At 42.1% G+C, this 13,752-nt stretch overlaps 1 protein-coding gene across 4 annotated transcripts in view; it reads left to right on the top strand.

The window, feature by feature from the left end:
- Positions 1–13,752, top strand: part of LOC117507435 (semaphorin-3F-like) — a 301,103-nt gene that overhangs the window by 244,836 nt on the left and 42,515 nt on the right. For all 4 annotated transcript variants that reach the window (XM_034167307.1, XM_034167306.1, XM_034167308.1 and 1 more), the window contains one exon: positions 252–366. In XM_034167307.1, the coding sequence (XP_034023198.1) occupies positions 252–366 (115 nt within the window). The remainder of the gene's footprint in view (positions 1–251; positions 367–13,752) is intronic.

The following is a 13,752-nucleotide window of genomic DNA, read 5'->3' as shown; positions in this document are numbered from 1 at the left end:
CTGGTCTCAGCTCTTTGTTGATGGATTCTGGCCTCGTTCCACCACAGATGGAGGAGTCTAAATAGGAGGAGACTGTGTTTACCGTCTCATCCCCTCACAACTAACCAGCCCCCCGCTCAGCAAACCGGGAGCCAACATGTACTGTACAGTGTGTGTGGGTGGCACCACCTGGGTTTGTTTTCAGTGAAGACGGAAGAGGATGCGAGTGTGAGTGTCTGATGAAAAAAGTGTTTCCATCTCCCCCCGTACAGAATGACGACGGAGGCCACTGCTGTCTGGTCAATAAGTGGAGCACATTCCTGAAGGCCCGGCTCATCTGCTCGGTCCCGGGGGCTGATGGCATGGAGACACATTTTGATGAACTCCGTGAGTATAAACCAAAAAAAAGTTTACACTTCCAATCCAGGATCATCCTTTGACTGGAATGAAACGGTTCCAGAAATGTTACTATTTCTAGTAGGGATGAGTATTGGCAAGGACCTCACAATACGATATGTGCTGCAACACATTGCCTGCGATGTGATTGCGTAGCAATATGATACATATTGAAATGCATTGCAGAACTTTGCATGATTTGCTGCACATTTTAAATAATAGAGCTACAATTTGTCATGTACTACCTAGGTCGCCTAATTCTTACTTCATGTTTTACTGACAACTCAGCAAAAAGATTGATTCAAAAGTATTTATGCTAATTTTCCATTCCAGTTTGTTTTAAAAGTATCTGTAATCACTGAACACTAAAGTTCACACACAAACACTCACACTCATCTTCAACCGCTTAGTCCAATCAAGGGTCGCGGGGAGCTGGAGCCTATCCCAGCAGTTATAGAGCGAGGCAGGGTACACCCAGGACAGTATGCCAGTCTGTCGCAGGGCCACAAACAGACAAACAAACACATTCACACTCACTCGCACACCGATGGACAATGTAAAGATTCTAATCCACCTAACCCGCATGTCTTTGGATGTGGGAGGAAACCGGAGCACCCGGAGGAAACCCACGCAAACATGAGGAGAACATGCAAACTCCACACAGAAAGGCCACAGACGGGAATTGAACCCATGACCTTCTCGCTGTGAGGCAAAACTACTAACCACTAAACCACCGTGCCGCCCCACTAAAGTTCAATAATACATAATTACAGTCCAATAATGCGTTCATTCATTCTATTTTCTATACCCGCTTATTGCAATCAGCTGTCATGAGGGGTGGGTGCTTGAGCCTGTCCCAGCAGTCATAGGGCATGCAGCAGGGTACAGGACACCAGCCCATTGCAGGGCCACATCTAGAGGTACAAAAACATTTATGCACATTTAGTCAATTTAGAGTGACCAGTTCACCGAACCTGCATGTCTTTGGAAGTGTGAGGAAACTAGACCACCAGGAAGGAACCCATGCAAACACAGGGAGAACATGCAAAATCCACACAGAAAGAACCAGGTGGGAAGTGATCCAAGGACCTTATTGCTGTGAGGTAACCACAAAGCCACCGTGCCACCTCCAATAATACATATTATGTAAGTGTATGTAAGTGTTCACACACTTTGCTCAATACTTTGTTGATACACCTTTGGCAGCAATTACAGCCTCAAGTCTTCTTGAATATGATGCCACAAGCTTGGTGCACCTATCTTTGGGCAGTTTTGCCCATTTGTCTTTGCAGCAGCTCTCAAGCTCCATCAGGTTGGATGGGGAGCGTCGGCGCACAGACATTTTCAGATCTCTTCAGAGATATTCAATTGGATTCAGGTCTGGGCTCTGGCTGGACCACTCAAGGAGATTCACACAGTTGTTCTGAAGCCACTCCTTTGATATCTTGGCTGTGTGCTTAGGGTCATGTCTCTGTACATTGTTACATTCATCTTTCCCTCAATCCTGACTAGTCTCCCAGTTCCTGCTGCTGAAAAACATCCCCACAGTATGATGCTGCCACCACCATGCTTCACTGTAGGGATGTTGGCTGGTTTCCTCCAAACATGATGCCTGACATTCATGTCAAAGAGTTTAATCTTTGTCTCATCATTCCAGAGAATTTCTCATGTTCTGAGAATCCTTCAGGTGCCTTTTGGCAAACTCCAGGTAGGCTGCCATGTGTCTTTTACTAAGGAGTGGCTTCCGTCTGGCCACTCTACCATACAGGCCTGATTGGTGGATTGTTGCAGAGATGGTTGTCATTCTATAAGGTACTCCTCTTTCCACAGAGGAATGCTGGAGCTCTGACAGAGTGACCATCAGGTTCTTGGTCACCTCGATGACTAAGGCCCTTCTCCCCCGATCACTCAGTTTAGACGGTCGGCCAGCTCTAGGAAGAGTCCTGGTAGATCAGAATGTCTTCCATTTATGGATGATGGAGGCCACTGTGCTCACTGGTAACTTCAAAGCAGCAGAAATGTTTCTGTATCCTTCCCCGGATTTGTGCCTCGAGACAATCCTGTCTCTGAGGTCTACAGACAATTCCTTTGACTTCATGTTTGGTGTTTGCTCTGATATTCACTGTCAACTGTGGGACCTTACATGTAGACAGGTGTGTGTCTTTCAAATCATGTCCAATCAACTGAATTTACCCCAGGTGGAAACAGGATGCACCTGAGTTCAATTTTGAGCTTCATGGCAAAAGATGTGAATACTTATGTACAAGTGATTTCTTTTATTTATTTATTTATTTTTTAATTTTCAACAAATTTGCAAAAATCTAAAAAAAAAAATCTTTTTTCACATGGTCATTATAGGGTATTATGTGTACAATTTTGAGAAAAAAAAAAAAAGAATTTCATCCATTTTGGAATAAGTCTGTAACATAAAAAATGTGGAAAAAATGCAGCGCTGTGAATACATTCTGGATGCACTGTATACAGTGTAGCATTACTACTGTGTGTTGCTTTGTCAGTCTGTAGGTACACACCCCTTCCTACTGGGTGCTGGTAATGTTCTACTTGATTTTCCAACCACCATTAAATTTTCAAGAAGAAGACACTAAAATTGTGATAACTTGGCTAATTATTGACGTTACTCATCAATGATACTTTTGTTTTTTAATTTATCTTTGATGTCTTTTTAGTAGAATGCAATGGGCCCCAAACCTGGGGTCTAAAGTTGCATCCTAGGTTCTATAGTTATCTTAACCAGATCTGGCATTGTATCCGAGGGCTCTCTTCAAGATGGTGATCGTTCCCTTAATCGCAGACAACTGCACCTCATGTGCACTTGGGTGACCGGGGATTGCCTCAAGGTATTTCTTCAGGTTCTTCTTCATCAGGCCTGTTGCTCCCACCACAACTGGAATGATATCGATGTCTTTCAATGACCATGTTGTTCTTAGGTCATTTTTTAGGTCTTGGTATTTTGAGATCTTTCCCCTTTCAGCTCGATTCAGGCCGTAATCATTGGGGACTGTCACATCAATGATTTTGGCTGTTTTCTCTTGCTTGTTCCAGATGACAATATCGGGTTTGATTGCACCTCCTTCTATGTGTCTTCCTGCTGGGATCTCTTTGTCGTAGAAGATCGTTATTTTTCCATTGGATGAGACTGGTGTTGGCTCGTGCTCCCAGACATGTTCTTTGACTTCCAACTCCAGTTCCTTGCAGATCTTCCAGTGGAGATATTGACAGATCTTGTTATGTCTGGATGTATAATGCCCATCTGCCATGAGGATCTGGCATGCTGATGTTAGATGGTTTACACTCTCAACAGCTGTATGACAGAATCGGCATTTATCATTTTGTGAGATCCCTGCCATTTTTTTGAAGCCATTAGTTAGAAGTCCCTGATCTTGTGCTCCAATCAGAATTCTTTCTCCATCAAAACCAAGTTTTCCATTTTTTAGCCACTGCATTGATCCAACTTTGTCAATGTATTCCTTTTCGAGTTCTTCTTGGAAACGTCCGGCTCTTTTGTGTTGTTTCCATCTTTCCACTCGATGTTTTCCTTCTTTTTTGCAGTATTGTTCTCTGGTCTGTCTTGCAAGTTTTGTTGCAGGCGTGAGACTGTTGCTTTTTCTCTCTTGTAGAAGTTCTCCGCCAAAGTTTTTTGCCAGTTTAGTGATTGAGGTCCGTTCACTTATGGCCTCGTGGTGTTGTGTGACCGTTTTTATGATTTCTTCTTCAGAGCTCTTTAAGTACTGGCCAATACTTATTATCGATGCTCTGTAGGCCTGGTTGATTTCAGTAAGACCCATACCGCCTTCTCTGCGAGGTAGGTATATTCTGTCCATGCACTGATTTCTGTATGTGATTTTGTGGAGGGTGAGCATTTTTCTGGTTTTTGTGTCCAATTTGTTAAGTTCGCATTGTGGCCAGTTCACTATGCCAAATCCATAGGTCACCACTGGTATTGCAAACTGGTTTATGGCTGTGATTTTATTTTTTGGTGTCAGTTGTGTTTTGCAGATCTTTTTTAAGCGGTTTAGGTATTCTTTTGTTGTTTTTGTTCTCATTTTCTTGTGTTCAATTGAATTACTTTGTTCAATTCCCAAGTATTTGTATGTGGAGTCTGTAGCCAGGTCTGCAATGTAGCTCCCTTCATCCAATTGTATGTTTTCGGTTTTTGTCTTTTTTCCTTTTGTCATTGTGCATTTTGAGCATTTATCCAGTCCAAATTCCATGCCAATGTCTTTTGAGAACTTATGGGCAGTTTCCACGAGTTGAGTGAGTCCGTTTTTTGTGTTGGCATAGATTTTCAAATCATCCATGAACAACAGATGGTTCACAAGTTTTTGGTTTTCCTTTCCTTTGTCTTTACTTAAGTCATATCCAATGTCTTGCTCCTTCAGGATCTTGCTGAGCGGGTCCATGATTAAGCAGAATAAGAGAGGTGAAAGGCTGTCTCCTTGAAGTATCCCTCTCTGAACTCGTACGTCTGGGATTGTTATTTGTCCCTCTGTGTGATTGAGGGTGATGGTGGTGTTCCACTTGTTCATTTGTGCTTTCAGGAAGGTTCTTATTTTCTCATTGATGTTGTATAGTTCTAAGCACCTCAAGATCCAGGAGTGTGGTACACTGTCAAATGCCTTTTTGTAATCAATCCAAGCCATGCTGAGGTTCATCTGTCTTGTTTTGCAGTCCTCCAGGATAGCTTTGTCTGTCAGTAACTGGTCTTTAGCTCCTAATCTTCTTTTGGAACATCCTTTCTGTTCATTTTCCAGGTAGCCACCATTGTCAAGATGTTCATAAATGGCATCAGCTATGATTCCTGTCAGCCATTTGTATGTTGTTGTTAGGCAGCAGATGGGTCTGTACTTGTTGGAAAGCTGTATTTCCTTGGTCTTTGGAAGTAGGCTTGTGTTCCCTGTCGTTAGCCAGTCTGGTGTGTCCTCTTCTCCGTTCAATATTTTTGTGAAAGCCACAGCATAATGTTGGTGTAATGCTGTCAGTCTTTTCAGCCAAAAATTTGGGATTTTGTCGATGCCAGGTGCCTTGAAGTTACTGTATTCACTCATTTTCTTTCTGATCTCTTCTTCATTGATTACAATTGCTGGCATTTGTTGTTTGTCTTTGTTTTTCTGTTGTATTTTTTCAATCCACTCAGCCTCTTGGTGTTGTTTTGGGTCTTCAAAGAGTGGTCTCCAAAATTTTTCAATTTCCTTTCTCTCAGGTGGTTGTTGTACTTCTATTGTGTCATTTGCCAGCTTTCTGTACACTAGTCTGGGGTTTGTTGCAAATAGTTTGTTTATCTGTTTTGCTTGTATTTTCTTGTCTTTATTCCTAATTTGTGCTGCGAAAGCTTTTACTAAGGCTTGATGTTCAGCCAGCCTTCCACCTAGAAGTTTGTCTTCAACATTGTATTTTCTTTTAATGCGATTTATTTTTTTTAGAAGATTCTTTTTGTGGTTCTTGTTTCCCAAAAATGTGGCCATTTGGGAGATCTCTGCTCTTAGGCAGCTGATTTTTTGTTGTAATTTCTTTTTCCATCGTGGCATGATATTCTTTTTCTTATTATTATTATTATTATTATTTATTATTTATTATTATTATTTTTTTTATTATTAGTAACTTTGTCTGTTTGCAGTCAGGTTTGTCAGGTTAACAGTTCATGCCTTGGTTGAGTGTGAGCAGGAAATGCGGGGGTGGGGTGACAGGAGGTTAACTCATGTTGTTGACATATTTTCGATTCTGAGAATTCTAAATTATTTTTGGCTTATTATATGAAACTGTGCTGGGACACATTGCACTATGACACACTGCTACAATTTTAAGGAGACAACCAACCTGTTTTCCCTACAGCAACATCTACTGTAGTGGAGGTCACTGGGGACATAGTATGAAGGGCAGGAAAATCTAGATTAGGTTAGATTAGATTCCAGCAGCATTGTATAGCAGCACACAGGGTAAGAAGCACACAGAGCATCAAAAGTGAAAGTAAAAAAGAAAAAAAAAACAATTTGCACCTATAAATACTGGCTATTGTTGTTCCTCTCCTTCCCTTCCTCTGTCTTCCTGTTTCTCGTCCTCCCCTGAGTGAGAAGTTGTACAGTTGTATCTATGCGACATGCTGGAAAAACAATAATGCGACGCTCAACACTTTGCACAGCCTTAATTTAAATGTATGACCATTGAGCCCCATAAATTGGTTTGAAGAAAATAAAAACTCCTTGGTGCATTTTATCCTTCTAACATCAGCTATTGAACAAAAGGGAGGAAGACGTGACATGATGGACTCATTTCAGACAAGCTCATTTTCAGGTACCTGTCACATGTGATCACATATGAAAGACTAAGGGGGATCGGTCTATAGGGGCTGTTTATAGTGTAGTCTATACCAGCACCCAGTACCCACACACACACTTGGCTCTTATCCCCCCCCACCTATGTTTCATGTGGCACACAGTAATGGGAATGACACACATAATCTCAGCACTGTAGCTGTTATTTTCTTTCAAGATGTCTTAAACAAAAGGCTCCCTTTCTGTGCATGCAGGGGGTGGAAGATCAGATCACAGAGCAGGAATGTCTGCGACTGTGAGACGGTTCACATCTCCATGGGAAGTTATTTCTCTTTCTTTCTCCTTAACGTATAATGGAGACGAAGACTAATCAGAGTGTGATGTGTGTCGTTCCTGCTGCTGTGGAGCTCTTGTCAAAAATGACAATGTTACACCTCTGTCCAAAGAGATTTTGATTAAATGGTATCAGCATCCATTGTTCTTCTCACATTATTGCAAAAACATCTGAGACTATTAGACATCGTACCTCACTGTAATGTTCCATATGTATTAATTCTACATCATGATTATATTTGGATGAATTTATCATTGAGCTGACAGATTAATTACATTTTTATCATCACTGAGATACGTAAGTCATTAATGCAATCAACTCATCACGACACATGGTGAGAACATTAATTAATCAAGTCACAGTGCAGATGTTTGCTGCACATGTGGTGGTTATTTCTGAGAATGTAGCAGCTGGTAGGAAGAGAAAAAAAAAAAACAATCTGTGAAAAAAGATTTTCCATCCTTGGTTCTCAGACTGGGTTCTGCCCCCCCCCACTAAAGATCACAGGAGCTGCCCAGGGGTTTGTCTGCTCCGAGGTAGTCAAAATTACATGAGCACATGTTAAATAAAGTCATAATAACACACTTGACAATCAAAATTGATTAAAAAGATCATTCTATACAGATGAACCAATAACCTTATTATTTTGAAAGAGTAGGCTTGTATGCGTGCACAGTGACAAGCACGTGTATATGCATGCGTGCTTGCATGCATGTGTGGTTGCATGCATGCATGAGTGCATGTGTCTAGATGTGTGTGGTCTCCTGTGTATTATGTGCGTCTGCTTGCATGCGTACATGTGTGAACGCATGTGGGACGGTGCAGCCGTTCTTAGATACAAATAGGAGGCGCTCCAAAGACAAACGTTTTGGAACCACAGTTGTAGATGGATGATGTTAAATGCCAATTGGAAACTTGATCCTGAAACAGGTGAGCCTCACGCAGACAGATCGGAAAAATCATCCAATACTGTCATAGTTTGATCATATATTTAGTAAATCACTTTTCCGGGCATGTTGTCTGAATGATCTGCTATAGACGCTGAGCACATTGGTTTATAAAAAAGTGTTCTCTCCCTGTCTGTCTGTCACACTTTGCCTGCTAGCAGCTTGCAGCTTTTCCTGGCCAGCTTGTTAATAGTGAAAAAATGCTCATGTTTTAAGTTCAAAACATCCGTTTGATACATTTGCATTCATTTTTACATCCCACAGCTCTAGAGCCAGTCTCAGGGAGAGCCTGCCCTCTTCCACCAGGTCATACTGAAATGGTTGTGGTCACATGCATTTCTGGGGCTTCAAGAGAGCCTGATGGAAAATGAAGTTGATATAGGATTTTGAGATAATTAAACCCACATGCCCGACCGCATACCAGGGTATTGGTTTTTAGCCCTGGTGGCTGTGTGTTTGGTGTGTGAACAAAATAACTTGAAGAGTTTTGATCCGTTGGATTAATTATGTTGGAATGCTTTGAGTATCAGCCAAGGACAAAGTGATTCAAATTAGAGGAACAATTGGTGATAATTCACAAAAACACATGGCCGTGTTGTTGTTGCCTTCCAACAAATGCAAAATAAAACCAAAAATGATGACGAGATGATAACATCTATTGTTTTTGAGTTATTATCTACACAATCTGGCTGGGATATGTAACGATCCTGACTGAGACCCCACGCAGTGAATGAGAAACGTTTCAAGAAAGACACTGGTTTGCTGTACAGATACACTGAGAGGTTCAAGGCACACAGCCGGGAAAAACAAGCTGGTTGGTTCCACAGCATATCAATCCACCATCTTCAACAGTAACCTCATATGGCAGACAGGCTCCTAATTCATCACACAGGCTAACACCCCTAGTCCACAGGGCATTGTTCCATTACAATCCCCAACGATCCAGAAGTGCAAAAATGGGATCAAACGGCTTACTTGATAAGCCAGCCTCCTATCAGGCTGGCTTATAAAGTACAGATCTGGCAACTGGTTTTCTTATGAAGTGCATATCTGGCAACTCTGAAACAAAAGTAAAGCTGCACCTGGCTGCGTTCTCAGCCAGAACCGAAACAAATTCTGCTTTTGCTTCAGAGTTTTACCTTATGGAGTATCAACAAGTGTCAAGATGTACTCACTGGGACTACACCGTTTAAAAATGTTTGAATATGATGGAAACTGTTAAGACTACGACCACCCGGAAGCGACCACGTAGTGACGCCAAATTGGTGAATCAGGATGAAATTTTTGAACAGCTGGAAAACTCCACCCCGATTTCAAAACTGGTGCGAGTATTGGCTGTAGTTACTACATATACCAAGTTTGTTCAAGATTGACAAAAGATGGATCAAGAAGTTACTGTGATGCTTCAGAACACACCCCAATTTGCTATTCGGGATGAATTGGGAAGGAATGGTGCTCTGTGGAATAGCGGTATAAGGTTCAGAACTCTTTCTTTCTTTCTTTCAGTAGGGAACAACAAAGGGATAACTGATTACCAAACGCTCAGGACAGGAAAGCCTGGATCCCACTGAATAATAAGCCATGAATAATGAGCCACGCATGGGTGTGTCAGCAGTGACCCAGGTTTTCATCTATCACGTATCCACTGCATAGGTGCCTCTATGTGCCTCTCTGTACCCCGCATGTGCCACGTAGCAGCCTCTAGTGAGCCATGACCGACCTGTCATTAGAGTCTCGAATGGCTTGCATCAGCCACACTAAGCCACGTAGTGCCGTGATAGCACCATAATAACGCGATGTTGGGACACGTTTAGGATTTGGTCCAAACCTCCAGCCCTCCCACACCCGGTCCCTTTAAAAGTGTGGGTTTTCAATTCACAGCAGCATTTAAACATGTCATTTTTTAAAAATGCAGTCCAAAAATAGACGCTCCAGTACAGACCCGCGGCTGCGCGCCAGGCTGCTGTCCACCTGTAATGCACCAGACCAAGGGTTCCTTGACAGCCGCCTCTGTGCTGCTTGCTGGCTCCGCGGTGGGTGGAATTGTGTGCACAAGAGGGCAGCCGTTCCAAAAATAACCTCACAGGTCCTGCGTAGCTGCCAGGCGCAGGGATGATGGGCTTTTAGCAGCCTCGTAACCACCATGCACATGCCTTTAAGTCATTGTAGTAACTCGTACACAAACTGCGCCACGCTGTTGTTGCAAAATTTTGAACATCTTGAAATTAGCACCATGCTGAGAGAGGAGCCTTGTAAACTGAAGATAACGCCTCTAAGAGACACTCAGAGGAATATACGTGGAAGTATCAATGAGCAAACACTTTGACGGCAGTGATAAACAATAAAAACCAGAAGGGCAGGAACACTGAGGAACACTAATATTAAAAAAAAAAAAACAGTTAACGCGGTGAGTACAAGAGAGAGAAAACACAAAGTTGTGGAAAGGAGAATACAAAGACACAGGTAAGAATGACAGGAGAGCACAAACTGATAATAAAACTGAGGAGAAACCTGCACACTGTACCGTGGGAAACATACTGACAGAGAAACCAGCACACTGCCTGGTGGGATCAAAACAAAGTGTATGGAAAATGAAACAGACAATAAACCAAAATACCACACAATGTGTGACCACGCCTTGTGACAGGACGTCATCATTCACTGTGTTACCAGCAAAGGGAATTAAATCCAATACGGACAATGAGGACAAAAATATCAGCGTCATTTGTAATACTGGACCCAGAATAGATCGCAACGTGAGGATTTCAGACAAACACTTTTTCATTTGTTAGCAACTCTCAAATTTTTCTAGCACATGAAATAAGAAGGCACTCTGGCTGCATTAAATTGCTCCATAGAAAACTGTTTCAAGCTAGGTCACGTCTTGAAAGTTTAACTAGCCATGCTTGAACAAAGAACAAAAAATCTTTAAAACAAAACGAAAACAAAACAAAAAAAAACATCAGTGAGGTTTGCTGAAACATCCAGAACAGCTGTTATCCTGAAAGCCATTATGGCAGAACGCGCCTGGGCTCGAAGAATGTTTCCAGCTAGAATATGTGACACTTTGGCTCTACCTGACAGTTTGCACCTAAATAACAGTGAGCACACTATCCATCCATGCAAATCGAGCTCACCAATACTTACCAATAGTTTAGCTGAGGAATGCATTAAAACAAGCCTGTGTGATCCATGCAGAGAGCGGAAAAGCACAGACCAAAAAAGAGGAATCAGTCATCAGTAATTGAATTACTTTTTCAATGTAACTTTGGCAACGGGGTTAAAGGCAATGACAGATGCCACAGTGATTAGGGTTACACCCGAACCACACCCATGACTAATTAAGGGACTATGCCTCACATGCACCTATGCCGTGCACTTTAGACCATGCACGATAGATTGCCAACATACGTGACCCTGGAGTCAAGGTTGCACTACCTTCTTAGAGGACCTTTCGCTGTAAATCGTTGAACCATTCTTCCCACCTTTTCCCAATGATCTGTTGGAGTACCATTCATAATAAGCCCACGTTGACCTCAGTAGTGTGTCATGCACAAACACACACTCGTGTGTGCAGATCATTTCTGCTGTGCAGCAGCTGGATATAAAGACAAGGATCACCTGTTGCGTGACAGCTATCACAGCACGTCTGGCGATGTCCATGCTAACCCGTGACTGTTTCACTGACTGTGGCAGCTGTACATAATGGCGTGGAAATGCCTGTGTGTAGATGGGTGTGAGAGCAGAAACATTCAGTGCAACTCTTTGATATAAAACATCACATTTTGTTTGAGTTAAGTTTAGGTCATTTTTAAAAATTTCTTTCAGTGTAGTGCTTTGCTACAGACAGAAAGAGAAAAGTAATAAATAAATAAATGAATTCAATGATTTGAATTACTAATTTATTCTAACAGTTGAAAAAGATTACCATTTAAGCCGCATCTGTCTACAGGAGCCTTCCTCAGAGCCTGTAAATTCATCAAACGTCACATGTAATTTAAATGCAAATTATACAAGTCATGTAATTCTGTTTCTTCCATGCAAGCATCAGTTTTTGTTTGACTATTAAATCTGTTAAATATATTGCGGCGCTTTGGGATTGCCTTTCATTGTTATGCTGATGATACTCAGTTATACATGCCGATAACTGCGGGAGATCTCTTTCCCATAAAATCCCTGGAGGAATGTCTTCTATCAGTGAGAAGCTGGATGTCTAGTAACTTCCTACTTTTAAACACTGATAGACCCAGGACACGCTGGAGGGACTACATCTCTCGGCTGGCTTGGGAACGCCTTGGGGTTCCCCCAGAGGAGCTGGAGGAGGTGTGTGTGGATCGGGAGGTCTGGGCGGCTTTGCTTGGGCTGCTGCCCCCGCGACCCGACTCCGGATAAAGCGGAAGAAAATGGATGGATGGATGGAAGACTGAAATGATGGTTCTTGGTCCAGCGAGACATTGGCATCAATTTGACCAGTTAATGCTCAGTCTGGGTTTGTGTGTCATACATCATACGGACAAAGTGAGAAACCTTGGGGTAATTTTTGATCCCACGTTGTCCTTTGATCTCCACATCAGGGATGTTACTAGGACTGCTTTTTCCATCTGCGAAATATAGCGAGGATCCGCCCCATTCTGTCTATGGCTGGTGTTGAGACCCTGATTCATGCTTTTGTTTCTTCTAGACTAGATTACTGTAATGTCCTATTTTCAGGGTTACTGCAGTCCAGCATTAGGGGTTTTCAGCTGGTTCAGAATGCTGCTGTCAGACTTTTGACATGAAGCAGAAGGTTTGAACATATTACACCCATTTTGGCATCTTTACACTGGCTTCCTGTCTCTGTGAGAGCAGATTTTAAGGTTTTGTTATTGACTTATAAAGTTGTTCTTGGACTGGCACCGTCTTATCTGGCCGAGCTGGTGAAACCCTACGTGCCGGCCCGGGTTTTGCGGCCACAGGATGCGTGACTACTCTGTGTTCCCAGGGTGAAGAAGAAGTCAGCGGGTCAGATAGTTTTTTTTGTTATTGTGCACCCGTTCTGTGGATCGGTCTTCCTGCGACCGTGAGGCAGTCAGAGTCCGTGGACATTTTTAAGTCAAGACTTAAAACCTATTTTTATTCTCTTTTTTATGATTATGTATTTGAATTTTTTAATTTTTTATTTATTTATTTTAATTTTTATGTTGAACTGTTCTGTGTGAGGCGCCTTGAGACAGCTTTTCTTGTGATTTGGCGTTTTATAAGCTGATTATATTGAATTGAATTTGAAATCCACCCCTTCATCAACAACATGTTTTAGTTATGCCACACCTTCAAAGTTGACAATCAAACTCGCCTATCGGGGTCACCACAGTAGATGTGAGGTGCATCTGCATGTTGAATTGGCAGATTATGCCAGATGCGATTCCTGACGCAACTCCACAGTACATGGAGAAATGTAGCAGGAGTGGGATTTGAACTGGGAACCTTTCACACTGAAACCAAGCTATACCAGTTTTGGTTTTAGTTTTAGGGTTTTTGGTTTTTTTTTTAGTTTTAGTTTTTTGTTTTAGTTTTGGTTTTTGCTCCCATTTTTCATGAGCTGAACTCAAAGATCTAAAGCATTTTCTATATACACAAAAGACCTGTTTCTCAAATATTTTTCACAAATCTATCTAAATCTGTGTTAATGAGCACTTGTCCTTTGACGAGATAATTCATCCCACCTCACAGGTGTGGCATATCAAGATGCTGATGGGACAGCAAAATTACTCCACAGGTGTGCCTTAAGCATGGTTTACACATAGACAGTTTTGTCGTAGACCGAAGT

The sequence above is a fragment of the Thalassophryne amazonica genome, chromosome 3 (assembly GCF_902500255.1).
Source record: "Thalassophryne amazonica chromosome 3, fThaAma1.1, whole genome shotgun sequence".
Classification (NCBI taxonomy): domain Eukaryota; kingdom Metazoa; phylum Chordata; class Actinopteri; order Batrachoidiformes; family Batrachoididae; genus Thalassophryne; species Thalassophryne amazonica.
The sequence above is the reverse complement of the archived record's forward strand: the minus strand, read 5'-3'. Positions and strand labels throughout refer to the sequence as shown.